Source organism: Ochotona curzoniae, unplaced genomic scaffold (assembly GCF_017591425.1).
Source record: "Ochotona curzoniae isolate NIBS_2020 unplaced genomic scaffold, NIBS_Ocur_1.0 contig_54, whole genome shotgun sequence".
In the NCBI taxonomy this organism is placed as follows: domain Eukaryota; kingdom Metazoa; phylum Chordata; class Mammalia; order Lagomorpha; family Ochotonidae; genus Ochotona; species Ochotona curzoniae.
Window position 1 is genome coordinate 628782 of NW_024466464.1, and position 20077 is coordinate 648858.

The 20077-nt window shown below is 55.7% G+C and overlaps 1 protein-coding gene across 1 annotated transcript in view; it reads left to right on the top strand.

The window, feature by feature from the left end:
• RSPH10B (radial spoke head 10 homolog B) overlaps positions 1-19432 on the top strand; it is a 32519-nt gene extending 13087 nt beyond the window's left edge. Inside the window, exons 7-20 of the mRNA XM_040989958.1 lie at positions 1302-1478; positions 2148-2313; positions 2907-3028; positions 3519-3708; positions 5771-5888; positions 6827-6906; positions 7036-7184; positions 7941-8048; positions 8181-8321; positions 12025-12027; positions 12323-12448; positions 14663-14753; positions 17847-18045; positions 19258-19432. Coding sequence (XP_040845892.1) covers positions 1302-1478; positions 2148-2313; positions 2907-3028; positions 3519-3708; positions 5771-5888; positions 6827-6906; positions 7036-7184; positions 7941-8048; positions 8181-8321; positions 12025-12027; positions 12323-12448; positions 14663-14753; positions 17847-18045; positions 19258-19432 — 1845 coding nt within the window. The remainder of the gene's footprint in view (positions 1-1301; positions 1479-2147; positions 2314-2906; positions 3029-3518; positions 3709-5770; positions 5889-6826; positions 6907-7035; positions 7185-7940; positions 8049-8180; positions 8322-12024; positions 12028-12322; positions 12449-14662; positions 14754-17846; positions 18046-19257) is intronic.
• The last annotated feature ends 645 nt before the right edge of the window (positions 19433-20077 follow it).

Consider the following 20077-nt stretch of genomic DNA (forward strand, 5'->3'; position numbering starts at 1 on the left):
GAGATCTTCCATCCTCTGGTTCACTCCTCAATTGGCTGCAACAAGCCCGGAGCTGTGTGGGAAATGGAGCAGTTGGGACACAAACCGGTGCCACTTGGTATCCCAGACCTGCCAGGCAAGGATTTAGCCACTGGACTACCGTGCCGGACCCCAGAGTCCTATTCTTTGCCCCTTCAAACCATCATTGTTTTGTTGTTGTTGTTGTTTTGTTTTGTTATATTATTTTTTATTGATTATGTTGCATTATGTGACACAGTTTCATAGGCTCTGGGATTCCCCCCAATCCCTCCCCTTGCCCTCCGCTCAGTGTGGATTCCTCCATCTTGTTGCAGTACTACAGTTCAAGTTAAGTCCAGATTCTTTCATTGCAATCATACACCAAGCATAGAGTCCAGCATCTTATTGTCCAGATACATTCAGCAGTTTGTTGGGGAGACCTTCTCTGGTCTAAAGGTAGAGCTGGCAGAATGTCATCCCTATCAATTGAAAGCCACAGCACAACATCAACGACAGTTTGCAACATTATGGAATGAATTGACATGGTATTGAGTCATCAATATGCTAAAACAATGCAAGTTCTTAACCACATCCTGTGACTACTTCATTGACATTTCAATTTTTGTTGATACACAGGACCGGCTGCTATACACCTTGAAGTGGCTATGGGGTGCTATTCAGCAGTCTCGTGTCTATTTTCATTTTAGTATTTAGCAGTTTATACTGTTGAAGCATAATTTTGCTGAACTTGGCAGATTTTAGGATAGTCTAAACTGGCTTGTAACTCTAACAAGGCATTTGTCAACAGTTGAGGTGCAGAAGAGTTTTAGGAGGGGTGTGCAGAGAAATCTCCAATCCCCTAGTGAGGAGTAACTAATCTTTGTGTCCTACCTAGTAAGGCACCATCATTGCTTTTTAACCCGATTTTACTTTATTATTATTATTGCTATTATTATTATTATTTTGTTTAAAAGTCAGAGAGACCATGATCATCTATTTCCTGCTCCATTCCCTGATGCCCACAGCAGCCACAACTGACCAGGCTCTAGCCAGGAACCTCTGAGTCCTTCATGTGCCGGGGACCCACGTCCCGCAGCCTCCACCTGCTGCTTGGCAGGATAAACACTGTTCCCAGGAAGCCGGGTGGATGTGGGGCCAGGTGCCTGGGTGTCAGAGGCGGGGTGTGGGTGTCCCCGGGGAGGTTGTAACCGCCAAACCAACGCTCACCCCCTACTTTGCTGATCCTTAAAGGGTTTGAGGTTAAAAAGAGGCTATTGTTGGTGGGCGGTCTGCTTCCTCTGCAGAACGGCTTTGGGACGCACACGTGGTTCCTCAAGAGGATCCCCAACTCCCAGTACCCCTTGAGAAATGAGTACGTAGGGCAGTTTGTGGACGGGCGGCGCCACGGTCACGGGAAGCTCTACTATGCCAGCGGTGCCACGTACGAGGGCGAGTGGGTTTGTGACAGGAAGCATGGCATGGTGAGTGCCCATTTGGGATGAGGCACTCCAGACCTGGAGAGGGCAGTGGGGACGCAGCGAAAGGGGAGCTGCCAACGAGCCAGCCACCTGGGATGAGTCCCTGTTAGCAGCAGTTAAGTGAGTTTTAAGAGCTCTGCCACATTTGCCCTTTCCTACGTATAGAAAGGTTATTTGGTTTGTTATTTGTGTGTGTGTAGTGCGGATGCAATGGGGGGATAGTTTTGGCTTGTCGTCACAACCGCCTTATCTGCTGTCTGTGATAATGAGGGCTTCAGGGTTGGTTCAAGTCGGCAGCTCGGAAATGTCCGGGTCCCCACCCCTGTCCATACGGAGTTACTCCCTGCTCCCCCAAGTCAGCCTTGCCTCAGCACTACAAGCCAGCTGCGGTGGCCCCAGACCTCACACCCATGTCCCATACTGCTCACAGGAGAGGGGATGCTTTTCCCAGAGCTGAGCTTGACCTTGGCCCAAGACTTGACAGACATCAGGAGAGTCCATGGGTGTGACAGATACTCTTCATACTGTGTGTGTGAAAGTGACCTTGGAGTTGGGGGGAGGGAGAGGCTGGGGGGCGGAGACGGGGAAGCAGGCACCTCTGGGCCCACAGCCGTCACCAGCAGGGCCCCAGGGAAGCTTCCTGGACCCCGCCACCTTTCCTCCTGTCCACAGGGCCGGCTGACGTTTAAGAACGGGCGGGTGTACGAGGGCCGCTTCCACAACGACCACATGGCCCTCCTGGCTGAGCACGAGGCTGAGGTCTCCAGCAGCTGCAGCTTTGAGCTGTCCTCAGACGCGTCCGCCAGGTGCCACCGGAGCCCTTCCTTCCTGAGCGCCGGTATGAGCCTGCCCAAAGATCCAGCACGGGCTGGCGGGCGGCGTGGGGTCCGTGGCAGACCCCGGGGGCAGCGGAGATGACAGCTGCAGCTTGGGGTCCCTGTCACCCCGGGCTTGTGTTCCGTGCTCCCAGCGTCAGCCCGCTCCAGCTGCAGCTGTGTGGGCGTGCGGTGAGGGAGCCGGGAGCCAGCACCAAGGGCTGGAAGCATCTCTGTCTCGCCCCTCCCTTCCTGCTTGAAGTAAATAAATCACACACAGAGAAAAAGTAAGACAAAGATCTTCAGCGATGCTTAGCCAATCTGAAGCCAGGCGCCTCTCCTGGGTCTCCCACACAGGTGCAGGGCCGTCCTCCACTGGTTTCTCAGGCACGTTATCAGGGAGCTGGGTGAGAAGTGGAGCAGCCAGGACTTGAACTGACACCCAAATGGGAAGCCGGCACTGCATGCAGCGGCTTAATCCATGGTGCCACAGCATGGGCTCCTTGGCCAGTCTTTTGCTGCTGTGACACAAGCTCATGGGGACATTGTGTTGGTGGAACACTGGTGGTGTCAGCCTCGGTTCTCACGGGTACCCCCTGCTACCCTACCTTGGCAGAAATCATCAGGAGACTGGATGGCAGCGAGAGCCACACGGTGCTGGGCTCCAGTGTGGAGCTCAGCATCAGCCTGCTGCTGAACAGGTACCCCAAGAAGGACCAGCCCGAGGAGAAGCGCCAGGTAGGACCCTGTCACGATCCCAGCCTCAGGCTGCACCACGTGCCCCGAGCGCTCTGCAATTCGGGGCCCACCTGCTCGGCCTGGCAGCCCTGCACGCCAGTGCCATGGTCATGTTGCTCCCATGCCTAGATCACTCTGTGGGCCCAGGCTATGGAGCCATGTCAGGGACACCTCGCCTGGGCTCTGCAGGTGGACTGGACACGGCTTGACGTGAGCAGTGGCCACAGGCTGCTGCGAAGGCCCCGGGACAGTCTGACACTTGGCCAGTGGGCTGGCTACTCTGCTAGGCAGGGTCTCCCGAATGGAGTAGACTCTGTGTCAGGGTGCAGGGAGAGCGCCCAGGTCCAAGCAGGCCTTACTGTCAGGGACACTGCTGATCAAGCCCAGCTCAGGCTCGGTGGTAAGCACCCAGCACCGTCACCTGGCGTGAGTTACCTGGTTCAGGCAGCAGGATGGCAGGGTGGAGGGACCCAGGGCCTGTGCCTTGCAGGTGGAATACGCCGTGCTGAGGAACATCACGGAGCTGAGGAGGATCTACAGCTTCTACAGCAGCCTCGGCTGCGATCAGTCGCTCGACAACACCTTCCTCATGACCAAGCTGCACTTCTGGCGCTTTCTCAAGGACTGCAAGGTCCACCACTACAAGCTCACGCTGGCCGACATGGACAGGATACTGAGCGGTGAGGCCTGCAGGCGTGAGCCTCGGCTCCCAGGGCGCCGGAACACGCTGGCCCGGGGAAGGCAGGTGCCACCACGGGGTCTGTTCCCAAGGCGGTCTCAGGACACAGCCGCCACTGTGTGCTGTCAGCCACCGCCTGGCCTTCCTGTTTTAATTTTTTTTAAATTATCTTCATTTTAGCTGAAAAGCGGGGAGAGAGGAGACAGAGAGCTCTCCATGCATTGGTTCACCTGCCAGGCAGAGGCTCGGCCCCTGGGACTCGGTCTGCCATCTCCCACATGGGAGCCACTGTCTGCCAGACAGACACTTGGCCCCTGGGACTCAGCCTGCCGTCTCCCACATGGGAGCCACTGTCTGCCAGGCAGAGACTCGGCCCCTGGGACTCGGTCTGCCGTCTCCCACATGGGAGCCACTGTCTGCCAGGCAGAGCTCGGCCCTGGACTCGTCTGCGTCTCCACATGGGAGCCACTGTCTGCCAGGCAGAGGCTCGGCCCCTGGGACTCGGTCTGCCGTCTCCCACATGGGAGCCACTGTCTGCCAGGCAGAGGCTCGGCCCCTGGGACTCGGTCTGCCGTCTCCCACATGGGAGCCACTGTCTGCCAGGCAGAGACTCGGCCCCTGGGACTCGGTCTGCCGTCTCCCACATGGGAGCCACTGTCTGCCAGGCAGAGGCTCGGCCCCTGGGACTCAGCCTGCCGTCTCCCACATGGGAGTCACTGTCTGCCAGGGTGTCCATTAGCAGAGCCAGGATTGGGAGCAGAGCTGGGCCTGGAGCCCAAGCTGTAGGTGCCCCAAGCAGCTGTGCCCGATGCCCGTCCCTCGGCGCCCATGCCCTGGAACCACAGTCTGATTGGGGCAGCCGAACGGTGGTGCCGAACACGCTGGCCTCAGAGCCTCATGTGAGAGGGAACTTCAGAGTGCCCAGGAACGCAGTTACCAACGAGTTTATGCTGGCACAAAAGCCTTTTGAAAAATAATATATGGAATACGAATATTATGAAAAAAACATGCTTGTGTGGATTTCAAAACTTTTTTTTTTTTGCACAAAAACTCAAACTTCTCATTTCGTTTTTCTGTGAGACTCCCTTGAATTTAGCATCTGGTCCTTGATGGAAGTGTTTGCTCACCCACCCTGGGTCAGAAGCAGAGTTGTCAGGCAGGTGCAAGGAGCAGCAGGGAGGGCTCGGAACAATCTGGAACGGGCTGCAGGCAGTCCCGGGCCTGGTGTGGGTCTGAAGTCAGAAAGTCCATGTAATTAATTTCACAACTTTGGGGGCTGGCTTTGTGGTGTGGTGGGTTAAGCCACCATCTCTGATGTCACCCAGTTTGAGTCCCCGCTGCTCCAGTTCTGATCCAGCTCCCTGCTAATGTGCCTGGGAAAGCAGCAGAGGATGGCTCAAGGGCTTGGGCTCCTGCACCCACGTGGGAGACCCGGAAGAAACGCCTGGCTTTGGACTGGCCCAGCGCTAGTTGTTGGGGTCAGCTGGGGAGTGAGCCAGCAGGTGGGAGATGTGCCGTCCAGTCTCCTTTCCTCCTCTGTAACGCTGCCTTCCAACTACAACACATCTCGTCTTCTCAAAATTGATTTATTAGTTGAAAAGCAGAGTTAGAGACAAAAGGTGAGACAGTGCTTTTCCCTCCATTAATTCACTCCCTTAGATGACCACCCTGGCCGGGGCTGGTTGAGGCTGGAGCCAGGAGCTTCTGCCAGGTCTCCCACGTGAGAGCAGGGGCCCAAGGCCTCGGGCCATCCTCGACTGCTTCCCAGGCACATGCGCAGGGAGCTGGGTCAGAAGTGGAGCAGCTGGGACTTGAACTGGCGCCCATAGGAGGTGCAAGCATCGTAGGCAGCAGCTTGGCAAAATCATGAATGTTAACGTTTTGACTTTTCATCTAAATCCTGGCAAGCAGAACAGAAAGCCTCAAAATGTCTGAACTTTTGGCTTGTTTTCTAGGATTAAGCACTCTTTGATACTCAGTTTTGTTTTGTTTTTAACTGTGCAGCAGGAACAAGTAAGGTTCTAGAAAATCCTGGGCTTCCTCTCCGCTGTTTTTCTTTACAGCCAACAATGACGACATACCATTTGAAGAAATCCATTCTCCGTTTAGAACTATCCTTTTAAGGACCTTCCTGAGCTATCTGCTGCAGCTGGCTTACCACATCCACCACACGGAATACCAGTGAGCTGCCGTGCCAGGCCCGGGCGGGATGGGGCCACCTGCACCGCGGGAGGGCGGGCTCTTCGCCCAGTGGCCAAGGCTGCGCCTGTCAGAGGCAAGCAGAGCTTCTCCGCAGACGTTAGCCTGGCTTAGCTTGGAAACCCCGCACGCTGCCAGTGGCTCTTGGCCAAGGGGTTCTTAATCAGAAATGTCTATCAGCTCTTTCTCCTTAGGTCGGGATTCCCTGCTTTTCTTGGAGCAAAAATGATAAATATTTTTCTTAAAGAAACGGATTTTGAGAATATTTTTTGGGTCCACAGAAGCGCTGCCAAACTGGTCCAGAGTTCATTCACCGCAGTTGTCCTAATTGCAGCATCTCATGTGGCTGCGGAGCGTGTGCGGCCTGAGGACTGGAGTGGCTTTAGCACTGGTTGCTGGGGTCTGCCCTGGGGCTCCCTGTGCGCTGCGTGTCCAGCCCGGGGTCTCCCACGCTGCCTTGCTCCTCACCCATCTGCGATAAGACCCTGTTCTTTCTGATGGGAGCTACTGGACAGTTATGCTGTGGGGGTGTTTGGGGATGTGGTCTCATTCACACTGCAGCTGTGGCGACAGATGCCCTGGAGGCCACATGCCCTCCTGACTAGGCCCTGGCAGGGGCCTCCTGGGGGTACGGACACTCCCACCTCAGCCACCTCATAAACATGCTGGCCGCCAGGTTTGTCGGCTGTACCCCGCCTGTGCCCCTGGGCATACTGTGTGTGAGAGGAAGGTGGCTGTAGGCCCTGACCAGGGAGAGGAGAGCTACCTCTGCAGCCCCGGCAGGGGGCGGCCGCTGTCTGATTTACAGGATAAGGGGCTATATTCCTGGTCCCAGCAGGGGTGAGGCCGCTGTCTGAGCTGCAGGAGAGGGGGGCTACCTCCCGGCCCCAGCAGGGGTGAGGCCGCTGTCTGACTTGCAGGAACAGAAGCCCATCTCTCTGCCTGTGCTTCACCCGGCTGATGACCGAGAACATCCACCCCAATGCCTGCCAGGTCAGAGGTGAGCATGCGGGCCGCGGCGTGGACCTGCCATCATCACGTGTCAGAGGCCACACGCGGGCCACAGCGTGGTCCTGCTGTCCTGTCAGAGTTTGAATTCTGTGACCCTGTATGAGCGTCTGGCTTTCAGGCAACTTGTTCAGCGAGCAGCAGCGGACGCTGTATTCCATGAATTACATAGACAAGTGCTGGGAGATCTACGTGGCCTACTGCAGACCCAGTGGCAGCCCACCACATGAGCCAACCATGACCATGAGGCACTTCCTCTGGATGCTGAAGGTGAGCTTGCTGGCGTTTGAGGGTGGCCTGTCCGAGTGAGCCTCCCACCACGTGCGCACTGCGAGGGGAGGGACCGGATATGTCTGCACGGCCTGAAAAGCTCACCGGGTCAGGTGGCAGAGGATGGCGGTTTGGGAGGTGTGTGTTGGAGCGAGGAACACAGCCAGGGGCCACCTACCCCCTGCACCTGTACGTGGGGGCAGCATGGACCCTGGCCATGGGAGGGTGGCAAAGTCCAGGAGGTGCCTTCTTTTTTAAAAATTTATTTATTTTTATTGGAAAGTCAGATATACAGACAGGAGGACAGAGAGAAAGATATTCCATCCGTTGATTCATTCTACAAGTGGCCGCAATGGCCAGAGCTGAGCCCATCTACAGCCAGGAGCCTCCTCTGGGTCTCCCACACGGGTATGGGGTCCCAAGGCTTTGTGCCATGCGTGTGTCCATCTGTCCCGTAGGCCACTGTCCTGGCCACAGTGTGGTGGGGCTGCCGTGGACACCTGAACTCCGTAGTCTCTTGCTGGGACACTTGGCAGCCTGCAGTGCCCTGCCAGCATCTTCCCCTTGGAACGCCCTCTGCCTCACTTCAGCTCTGACCCAGGGGTGGGAGAATGAGGGTCTCCTGAGCGACAATCCAGGATGCTTTTCTGAGCTACCGGTTGTTACGATGTTCCTTTCTGGTACATTCTGGACAGGGAGAGATGGGCTGTCTGCAATGAGAGGCAGTGAAGGGTCAGCTGGCCTCTTGTCCCACAGGACTTCCGGATGATAACGAAGGAGCTGTCGGCCACGCGGTTTGTGGAGGTGCTGGTGGAGGATAACCCTTTCATCTGTGATGGCATTGACAGCAACTTGGAGCTCGAGGTTTGTAAAGATGGTGCCCTGGGCGCACGCCTCCAGCCACGCACCCTGCCGCCCCGGGGGCTGAACGGCGACTAGCAAGCGAGCCGCTAGATGGTGGTACCCCAGCTGCGTCAGCATCCCTTCATGTTCCAGCTGGTTTTCCTGGAATTCTTTGAAGCCCTGCTGAGCTTTGCGCTGACCTGTGTGTCCGAGCAGATGACTAAATCCTACTTCGTCTCCTACGACGACGTGTGTGGGGACCGCGAGGAAACTCTTCAGCCGCCGGCGAATCAGGTAACAGGGTGTCATGGGACCCCCGAGCAGGCCCGGCCTCACTGAGGAATGGGCAAAGCCTGTTTGCGGCTTTGGCGTTTAAGGACTCCCTCCAGCCTCCACCCAGATTTTGTTTGTTCATTTGTTTTTGCAGTTAGGAAAACGTAGACTGGCCACAGCAGTGGGAGGTGTCATAGTGAAAGTGTGGCTGCTGGCATGCTGGCATGCCCTAGCTGCTCCACTTCTGATCCAGCTCCCTGCTACTGTGTCTGAGGAAGCAGCCGAGGATGGCCTGGGTACTTGGGTCCCTGCCAGCCATGTGGGAGACCCAGATAGAATTCTGTCTCCTTGATTCGGCTGTTAATGGCCACTTGGGGAGAAAGCCAGCAGCTGGAAGATACCTTTTTTCCTCCTTTTCCTTTCAAATAAGAAACACAGAGGATTGGTAGAGATGATTACAAACAGTTATAAACGGATACATTTGGTCACGAGTAATGAACAAACTTCTAGACACAAACATCAAGACTGAATCGTGAAATGGAACATCTGGGAGCTGGTGCAGTAGGTTAAGCTTCTGGCAGCAGTACTAGAATCCCACACAGGCGCTGGTTCAAGTCTTGGCTGCTACAGTTCCGATTCAGCTCCCTGCTTATGGCCTGGGAAGGCAATGGAGGACGGCCCAAGTCCTTGGGACCCTGCACCCGTGTGGGAGATCCAGAAAATCTCCTGGCCCTGGACCAGCCTAGGTCTGGTCTCTGTAGCATTTGGGGAAATAAGCTGGCAGACGTAGATCTCTTTCTCTCCTTCTCTTTGCCTTTCAAATGAAAACAGAGAAAATAATAAAATCGGGATGGCAGCAACGAGATTGAATCTATAATAAAAAGTTCCCTATCAGGAAAAGACCAACTGAATTCTATCCAACATTTCAAGAATTAATTCTACCTTTACTTAAGTTAGTTTAGCAAAGGAGAGGGTGATTCCAAATTCTGTATGGCCATCAGTACCCGGATATCAGCGCCAACCCAGATCGGGAGAGCGCAGCAGCGTCCTCGATGAACGTGGACGCAGAATCCCTCGGCAGAAGAGTGGCCGATGGGGCCAAGCTGTGGCAATGCAGCTCAAGCCGCCTCCTGTGATGCTGGCATCCCTGAATGCAGTGCCAGTTCAAGTCCAGCCACCTCACGCGCTGTCCCACATCCCACTAACGCACGAGGGAAGGCAGCAACAGATGGTCCAGGGACAGGGGCCCCTCCGCTGTGGGGGCGAGCAGGTGGTGCTCCTGACTCCCGGTGCTGGCCTCGTCCACCTGTGGCTTTTGCAGCCATCTCGGGAACGAGCCAGCAGAGAGGAGAGCTCCTATCTCTGTCACTCTGCCTTTAAGATAAACAAACATAGGGAAGTCTTTTATCATTCCTTTAGATTTTCAAGATCTGTTTATTTCAAAGGCAAGAAGGGAGATCTTCCATCTGCAGTTTACTCCAGCACCCAAACCTGGGCAGGAGCCAGGAGCCAGGAGCCAGGAGCCAGGAGCTTCTTCTGGGTCTCCCAAGTGGGTACAGGTACCTGAGCACTGATCCATCCTGTGCTTTATTCCCAGGCCATTACTAGAGAGCCAGATTGGAAATGGAGTTGTGGAATGGCCTGGACTTGAACTACTGCCCTTGGGGAGGGAGGCACCAGTGCTGCAGGCAGAGGGTTAACTTACTATACCATAGTACCAGCCCTGTCTTTTAAAAATGTGTGAAGTGGGGCCCGGTGTATTAGCCTAGCTGCTAAAGTCCTTGCCTTGCCTGCACCAGGATGCCCAATGGGCACCAGTTCTAATCCCAGCTGCTCCACTTCCCATCCAGCTACCTGCTTGTGGCCTGGGAAAGCAGTCGAGGATGGCCCAAAGCCTTGGGACCCTGCACCCGTGTGGGAGACCCAGAAGAGGTTCTAGGCTCCTGGCTTCAGATCAGCACAGCTCTGGCCATTGCGGCCACTTGAGGAGTGAATGAGCCGACAGAACATTTTCTTTTCTGTCTCTCCTCATCTCTGTATATCTGACTTTCTAATAAAAATAAAAGAATAAATCTTTAAGAAGTGTGTGAAGGGGGTCAGCATTGTGGCATGGTGATTTAAGATGCTACTTGCGAGCATGGATTCAAGTTCTGGCTGATCCACTTCCAAACCAGCTCCGTGCTGCTGTGCCCGCAAAGCAGGGTGAGGCAGCCCCTGCGTGAGCCGCTGCCACCTCCGTGGGAGACCCGAATGTAGTTCCAGGCTTCTAGCCCCAGCTGCCCAGCAGCCCTCGCCATGCGGCCATTTAGGAGTGAACCAGGAAATGGAAGCTTTCTTGATGTTTCTCCCTCTTGGTTTTTCCAATAAACAAACAAATAAATAAAAAAGCATGTGCAAAACGCCGCACACTGGCAAGCCGAATCCAAGAATACATTTAAAACCATCCTCCGTCATGACCCAGTGGGATTCACGACAGCGTGGAATGACACAGGTGTGGGAAACCCACTGGGTGCCATTCGGCATCCCTTCAGGACAGCTGTGCTGGCAGCATCCTTCAGCACACGGGAGGCTGCCTGCAACAAGCCAGCAGCTGCCAGCTTCACCCCACCCGGAGTCATCAGGCAAGAAGCGAAGTAAGGGGTAAGGGGCGCCCAGATCGGGAAGGAGAAAGTCCGGCTGTCACTGCTTGCAAATGACCTTGTCTCCCCTACACAAAATTCGGAAGTACTAAGACGATGAACCCCGAATTAAAGTCTGGGATGTCTGTACGCATGTCAGTAGCATTGTCATCCATCAATGGTGAATGCCCGAGAACAGTAACTACGACAAAAACAATCCACTTTTTAAAAACACTTATTTATTTTTCTTGGGAAGGCAGATATACAGAGAGAAGAAGATCAGAGAAAGATCTGCCTCAAGCCTCCTTGGGGTCTCCCACGTGGGTGCAGGGTCCCCAGGCTTTGGGCCATTCTAACTGCTTCCCCAGGCCACAGGCAGGGAGCTGGACGGGAGTGGGGCTGCCGGGACAGGAACCAGTGCCTCTACTGGATGCTGGTGCTTGCAAGGGAAGGATTAGCCATTGAGCCGTTGCGGCAGCCCCAACAATCCCATTTCTTTGAACAGTTTTGAAGCTTGTTTCTATTTTATTTGGAAGGCGGAGAGGGAATCTTCTATCCCCTTGATGTACCGTTCCAAGGCCAACAACAGCCAGGGGTGGTTCAGCCCGAAGCCAGGGCCTGGACCACAACCTGAGCCTCCCATTTAGGTGACCTGCTTGCTCCACGCTGTGTATTAGTAGGAAGTTGGTGTTGGAAGCAGAGCCAGGCCTTAAAGCCCACTGCTCTGGTAGGGACTGAGCTGTCCCGACAGCAGCATGACCCCTGCCAAGACCTGCCCAGTGTCCTTGCTGGTAGTGGCAGGACGGAGCGCCCAGTGTCCGTCGGAGGGCTGGGAATGCTCAAGAGACAAGAGAAACGGAGAGTGTCCGTGCACTGAAGAAAGACATCCACACAGCCAAGAGAGAGTTCAAGCCATTCCTACCAAAATGCAACGTTCTTCACAAATTGAACAAAACAATATTATACTGTTTTATGAAACCGTAAAGCAAAAACAAACAAACAAACAAACAAACAACCCCCCAATCTCTAAATAGCCAAAGCAGCCATGGAGCGTAAGAACAAAGCATGGGGCATGGCCAGGGCTGCGCCCTGGGGGGGCAAAGGAGGATGTGGCTGCAGGGTCCTGAGGCTTTGGGCCATCCTCCACTGCTCTCCCAGGCCACAAGCAGGGAGCTGCATGGGAAGTGGGGCTTCCAGGATTCGAACCGGCGCCCATATGGGATGCCGGCACATGCAATGGGCTACCATACCGAGTCCTTCCTCTCAAATATTTTTAAAAGCCCACCAAGGACTAGAGTTTGTGTTCCGCATTCCAGCTCAGCCAGACCCCGCAGATCGCACGGTGGCCTGGGTGTCTGCAGGCTGTGTGTGGGAGGCACACTCCCTCTCTGTCTCTCTGCCTAGAGCCTCTACAGGAGCCGAAGTGCAGCCACGAGCCACGAGTCCGACGCTGCTCACTCGGGCAGTGCCAAGTCCTCCTCTGGGAAGCTGGCATTCCTGCCTGGAAGCAACCGACCGTGGAAATCTGAGGTCCGTGTTGACAGCCCTGTCCCAGATGCCATGGGGGCAGAACCCCCTTCTCTGTGTAGGGGGGCCCTGGCAGCGAGCACACGGAGCCCGCGCTCCTGTGGCCTGGACCCGGGCCGCGGGCACTGATGTGCGCAGCTGTGTACCAGGGGCCGCTCACAGTCAGGGCACCTCGGTCCCAGACCACCCGCGGCAGGGAAGCGTGCCACTCGACCAGGAAGTAGTGAGGCTGGGTCCTGCACCGCCACCACAGCTGTACGCCTCCACTCTCATAAGGTTTGAGTGACGTGACAAGGACCTGAACCAGGCTTTTATTCCTGGGCTGCTGGGAGGCCAGCTGCTCCGCTGGCACGCTGGCAAGGAAGCTGTGGGATGGTGCGGGCCCAAGGTGGCAGAGACGGCTGAGATCTCTGAAGGGCCAGGGTTGAAGAGGGCAGAAGGTGAACTGAGGCTGGGCGAGGAGAGGCTGTGGACTGGGGGGGGATGGGCTTGGGGGTCCGGGTGTGGACTGGGGCGGGTGGGGGGATGGGCTGTGGCCTGGGGCGGGGGGATGGGCTGTGGACTGGGGCGGGGGGCCGGGCTTGGGGGTCCGGCTGTGTAAGGCTGTGGTAGATGCCAGTTGAAGGGCGAGTTCAAGCCGGGGACAGAAATGCAGGGTTTGCTGCCGTGGGGGAACTGGAGTTATCCAAGCGAGGTGACTGCATAAAGTCTCCTGGAAAATGGAGTTAAACGTGAGCTTCCCGGAGGGCGGCAACGAATGAGAGCAGCCACAGGAAGACACGTGTGGCAGGTGCTGCCTTACACAGGCGGCTAACGCTGACAGACGCGGGGCTGCCCGCAGCAGGCTGCTACGCACAGTGTCTGTCACTGAAATCTGCCACGGAGGATTGCATGCTGACAGGGTTTAATGAGCGTGTGACTAATTTTTTAAGATTTATTTATTTTTATTGGAAAGTCAGATACACAGAGGAGGAGAGACAGAGAGGAAGATCTTCCGTCCGATGGTTCACTCCGCAAGTGACCGCAATGGCCAGTGCTATGCCGATCCAAAGCCGGGAACCAGGAATTTCTTCCGGGTCTCCCACGCGGGTGCAGGGTCCCAAGGCTTTGGGCCGTCCTCGACTGCTTTCCCAGGCCACAAGCAGGGAGCTGGATGGGAAGTGGAGCAGCTGGGATTAGAACCGGCACCCATATGGGATCCCGGGCATGCAAGGCAAGGACTTTAACCACTACGCTATTGCGCCGGGCCCACGTGTGACTATTTTATAGTTCATATGCCAAGTTGAACATCTCGAACCTGCTGGCTGTTCACAGGCCAGCTGTGGCTTTTTTTCACTTTGCTGGGCTCTTAGCTGAGTGGGGCATTAAGCCTTTGACTAGAATGTAAATGAAAAACTGTCTTAGAAATTAAAAAAAGAAACAGAGAAAAAGAAAAGCTCTTTTTTTTTTTAATGTAGAGTACAGTGGAACCCACACATACTCTCCTGGCTCCAATTTTCCTTGAGGTTTTTTAAAATCTTTTTGTGGATTTAAAATTTTTTTGTACTAAAATCTTGTAGTTCCATTTTCCCACAAGCTTTTGGTGGCATCCTTTTATTTAAGTATAATTAATCTACAAATAACCATGTATAACTTATTTATGTAAGAAATGCTTTCCCAAAAGATCTAGATATCAAATTTTTTTAAAATGATTTATTTTTATTGGAAAGTCAGATATACAGAGAGGAGGAGAGGCAGAGGAAGTTCTTCCGTGCTTTGACTCATTCCTCAAGAGCTGCAACAGCCGGAGCTGAGCTAAGCCAGGGACAAGAGCCTGGAGCCTCTTCCGGGTCTCCCACACGGGTGCAGGGTCCCAAGGCTCTGGGCCGTCCTCGACTGCTTTCCCAGGCCACAGGCAGGGAGCTGGAAGGGAAGCGGGGACGCCGGGTTTAGAATTGGTGCCATATGGGATCCTGGCATGTGCAAGGCGAGAACTTTAGCCACTTGGCTACTGTGCTGGGCCTGTGGAGGGAATGGGGAGGGAAGACTTTGGCAGATGTAATCACAGCTATTCGTTTCCTTATTGCTATGAACTCAGGATTTCATAAGCATTAAAAATAGTCAAGTTAGCCCCAGGTGATTGACCTCCCTTTTTAGTTAGGATGTAGACAACTGGCTTGAGTCCATAATGGTGTGAAAGTAATTATTTTGCTTTATGATTCTTTTTTTCTGTGAAAGCCCAAACTCAGGAAGTCTCTAAGCGATGAGAGAGTTTCCAAAGTGAACTTTAAGTCTGCAGTGAAGGGGCTGACGTTTTTACCTGAAAGCGGTGAGTACTGTCATGACAGAACTTCAACAGCTGCAACACGTCTGCGCACTGCGCTTACGACACAGCATCACGTCCACAGACCTGCGCGCGCTGAGGTTGGGTCTAAGTGAAGGCCAGGACTGCCACGGGTCTCCCCTCAGACAGCCTGGCCACAGGAGAAAGGCGGGCCCCAAAGTCGCTCTTAGGGGTCTTTGTCCCCTAGTCTCCGGCCCCAGAAAGCTGTATTTTGGGTTCTCGGATCTCTCCTTCCATGTTTTACACATCTAACCAAGGACATAAAATGATCCACAGAGCTAATTCACCAGGCTTTCCTTTAAAGCGTAATAGGAGAAACAGCCGAAGGTTATCCACAGGGCTGAGTGTGACATCTGATGCAACCGCAGGCCCAGCACGCCTGGCTGCAGCCCCGGGACCAGACGTCAGGGGAAGGGGACGCGCCTCTCAAAGGGGAACCAAGGTGCTAGCTGTGCTCAGATCCCAGCCAGCCCCGGGAGCTGGACGCGACAGGACAGACCGTCCAGGAGCTGCCCAAGCCCCAAGTCCTCTCTTCCTGCTGACCCTGAGGGCAAATGAAGCTGCTAAGGATCCAGAGGCGGCAACAGCTTGAGAGCTGCTCCCAGGACAGGCCGGACTAAACAAGGACGTCACAAAGTAACAAGGGGGGAAACACAAGCAACAAACACAAGGCAGGCGAGAGGAAGAACCTGTAAGTCGTTGGAGATTTTTCTATAAACCTGTGATCAAATCCCAAATAAAATTCTCATCACAGAACAGTGAAAGCAGCAGAATGGCTTCCTAGAAGGAGGGAAAGCACACCAGAAAGAAGCCTCCAGAACACAGGGAAGCTGTCACGTGAGGTGGCCCAAGTGAGCCCAGAGGCACAGAGGCCACAGCAGACGGATGCTCAGGACCAAGGGGACAGGGCTGCCCTGAGGCAGAAACAGGGAGGCGTGTGGTAACGTGCCAGTTAGGACACAGCATCTCACACCAGGGCCTCATGTGCCCTGGCTCTGTGTGTGATGGCTTGAATCCTTGGGTCCCCACCACCCACGTGCGTGGCCCGGGTAGAGTACTGGGTCCCGCAGCCATCTGAGGAGTGCACCAGTGGATGGAGGATCATTCTCTCCCTCCGTCTCTTTAAAGACTAAAATATATCTTTAAAATATTAGAAGCTACGGGGCCGGTGCAGTGGCACAGTGAGCTAATTCTGCACGTGCAGTGCTGGCATCCCCCACGGGTGCCCACTGGAGTCTTGGCTGCTCCACTTGACTCAGCAAAGGAAGCAGCAGTGGACGTCTCAGGACCATGGGACCCTGCACTCACGTGGAAAACAGAAGCTCCTGGGACCTGGCCCAGTGGCTCAAATGGCTAATCCTCCACCTTGCAAACCCCAGCATCCCATGTGGGCACTCAGTCTGTTAGGGTCCAGGCCAGAGCTCCCCCCGGATGTCAGAGTGCGAGCTGGTCAACCCCCAGAAAATGACAAACAGTGTCGCTGGTAATGCAAACAGCAAACAGTTTATTGTGCCAGCATGCTGGGGCCAGACCGCACTTGGGGTGCGCAGGCCAGCCAAGCAGATCGGACCCCGGGTAACATAAGGCTGGAGCTTACATACCCCGTTTTGGCTGTAACATATATCAAAGTCAAAAGTAACAAATTTAGATTATGTGGCTCCCGGTGCAAGCATTCTATTCCGTTCTCCCACTCATTATTTACATTGCCACACTTATTATTTACGGCTCATCCCATCCTGGCACCCTTATCTTTATGGCTCCTCCAGTCGCTGGGACGGGGACTGTGCCCCTGCCTTCCTGCACCCGGGTCAGTTGATAGGTAAGGTTACAGAGAAACAAGGGCACAGATTCATGCTAAAGTGGAGCTTTCCCACAGTGAAAAAAGTGGAGCTTTCTGACCCAGCGAAGTAGTGGCTTCTCACCCCAAAGGGCCTAATATCACCTAATGCTAATATTCTTAACATTCTAACATACTAACATTATCCCAACACCTGACAAGTCACGCCCATCCCACCCAGCGTTGCGTGCTGGAGCCAGTTCAAGGCCTGGCTGCTCCACTTCAGAAGATTCAACCCATGCTAATGTGGCTCAACCGCTTGGGTCCCTAGCCCCAAATGGGAGACCCCGAAGAAGCCCCTGGCTTCTGACTTCGGTCTGGCCCAGCCTCGGCCACTGGGTTCACTGGGGGATTGAGGCAAGATCTCTTTTCTCTAACTGCCCTTCAAATAAATCTTAAAAAGAAAAGATCCAAAAGTAGCAAAAGATAGACAAGAAATCCTAACACAAAAGGGGATCCTGTGAGGGAGCACTGCGGCTGCGGGGCAGAACGAACACGAAGATCTAACCTTCAGGAACAGCGTCGTGGACTAAAACAAGGCCCTGAGAACTCAGACTCAACGGCTGCATGCGAACCTGGGAGCGCCAACCCCAGCTTGGATTCCAGCGGACTGCGAGGATGGGGAGACAGGCACCTCCGGGCATCCAGGCACAGCGGCCACATGAATCTCGGGCCGTCCACAGGCAGCAGAGCTGACCGCATGAACGAGCTGGCAAAGCATGTGCTAGCGGCCGGGAAAGCTACCAGAAGGGAGGTGTGCTGAGCGCTGCCCTGGCTCTGTGGCCCCTCCATATGCAGTGCCACCCGAGGCTGCCCCAGGCTCTCCTGGCGACCCTGCGGCTCCTCCTCCTCCCTCCTGGCGTGTCACAGTAGCTCCTGCAAGGCAGGGACCCTTGGGGGGACACAGCCTGTTCAGAGGCAACACCCCTGCCTCTCGCACCCACATGGTCCAGGCCACTGACCTTACTCCGTCCAGAGCTGACGGAAACAAGAGCCAAGAGAAGGGTCCTTCCTCCACTTGGGAAAACATCCATTTGCTGACGTTTTCATTCTACTTTGCAAAACCCTGAAGACTGGAGCTGTTTGGGGGGAGGCGGAGTGAGGGAGGCAGGCTGCTCCAGGCTCCCCTCAGTGCTCAGTCTATGAGCAGCCCAGCAGGGGGAGAGGGTGCCCCAGAAGGGGGACCCCAAAACCTGCCGCAGGCCTGTCCTGAGGCTTGGTCTCCTCAAACTCCATTCCAGAGAAATACGAGAAGCCCAGGTTCGACCAGAACGAAAAGCTGAGCATGTGGCTCCACAGCATGTACGTGTTCTTCGTGCACGTGCTCTTCGTGGCTCACAGGCGGGAAGAGACCCTCACGGAGAAGGTGAAGGAGAACCGGCTGCTCGAGGAGGCAGTGGCGCGGCAGCGGAGGATGGAGGACGAGGAGCTGGAGGCGAAGTAGGTGCCCCCCAGGCCCTCGCCGCTGCAGACATCACACAGGCCGCGGGCTCCTACGGGAGTCTGGTGCAGTAGCCGTGGTTCCTGGCTCCTGCTGGGGCCCCGCAAGAGTGATGGGGCGGGCAGCGCCTGGTGCCCACTCGCTCCCAGTTCCGGGTCTGAGACCCTCAGCGTGTCACAGCAACTAGTCCTACGAAGGCTGTGGCAGGGGCCTGGACGGTGTCCCCGGGGTGGCTGCCGGAGGAGCCCCCTGCGGGACGCTGGCACCTCCAGCATCACCCCCACCCCAGCCTCCAGGCTGAGTCAGGTGGGAGTCAGCTGCGGACAGCTAACCACCAGCAGACCCTTCTGCCTCTGAGCAGGGGAACACCTGGAGCAATGGACAGCCCCCCTGCCCCGGGAGACCCCTCTGGCTGTGCCTGCCCCCTTCACACACTGGGAATCTCGTGGGGCCCATGCCAACTGTAGGGCAGTCAGGTGTAGGTTGCCCTGTGGCCTTCGCGTGGGGATAGGAGCTGCACACTCTTCCCTCACGTCCTCACACCTGAGAACCTGGGGCTCATTTGGGCACAGGGAGGCTCCAGGAAGTGATGGGTGGCTGAGGGCATGGGGACAGCGCAGGGATAAGTCGAGGCCACCTGGTTCAGTACAGGCCTGTGACGTCACCTCCTTCCATGTGCCTCGGCCTCCTCCTCTGGCTAGTGGACATAACCTGGCCCGGGCCCGTGGTGCGGTGAAGCAGGTTCCCACCTGCCCAGGCCGGGGAGATGGGGATCCCCCTCAGGACCCCAGGCAGGTGGCTCAGCTCTGCCTGGGAGCACACACTACGACACACTTAGAAGGTCTTTGGCCAGGCCGCTTTCCCTTGGAGCTACGTGGCTATATCACCATGACCGCATGTGAAGGCAGGACGACTTCCGGCTACAGCTCACACCACACAGCCTGACTGGGTGCCACACCCCAGCCCCAACTCCCAGCTCCAATCCTGGCTCTGCTCCCAGGCCAGCTGCCTGCACACCCACACCCGCACTACCCATGCGGGAGACCCAGATGGGCCGCCAGGCTCCTGACTTCCGTCTGGCCCAGCCCTGGCTTGCTGCTGACATTTGGGGAGGGACCCAGTGGTAGGGAAACCTCTCTCTTACTACCTTTCAAATACATTTTTAAAAAGTGGGCGGGGAAAAAAAGGTACTTTCTTTGCTTGCTTTTTAGGCTGTCTCTGTTACAAGAGGAAGAGGCCAAAAAACAAGACCAGGAGATCAGCATCATGGTGCTGAAGGAGCCAGTGGACGCCCCGCCCGCAAGCCAGACGCCCAGCCCCCCCAAGGAGGACGCAGCTGTGCCCCAGGCCGGCAAGGCCATCGCGGGCAAGAAGAAGAAGAAGTGAGGGCGCCCAGCGCTGTAGCGCACCACGGCACACCGCCCACTACCTACTGCCCGCCTGCCACCTGCCCGGCTCCTGGGGCTCCGGGGGCTCCGGGGCTCTAGGTGGACAGACCACACCACAGACGTGTCAGCGCTCTAAAATGAAAACCGACATGAGTGGATGGTAAATGCTTATTAAACATGTTTCCAAAGCATCAAGGGATGTACTGGTGACTCAGTTTACAGTCTGAGAACATGGCTCAGGTGGATCGGAACATGTGCGGGATGGGCAGAGCTATGGCTGTTTCCTGAGGCCGCTCTGGCCCGAGAGGCTCCCAGCACTGTCCCCGCAGCAGCCCCTGTGGGCGGCAGGAAGGTGAGGCGCAAGGCAGGTCTGCCACAGCGGGCAAGGGCAGGCCGTAGTCCTGGGCAGCTCACTCAGTTTGTGCGTCCAAAGCACCCCCGGGCCCCAGCACACCCCAAGCCCAGGGCATTAGGGCGGATCAAGGGAGACGCTCACCTTTGTCCAAGGGAAGCTTCTCAGAAACCACAGCGAGGCTAAAGCTAAAGGCACAGGGAGGGCGTCCCGGGCAGTCAGCTCTGTCGGCCACAGCAGCCAGCAGCGCAAGGCAAAGCAGAACCTACACGAACAAAGATGGCGAATAAC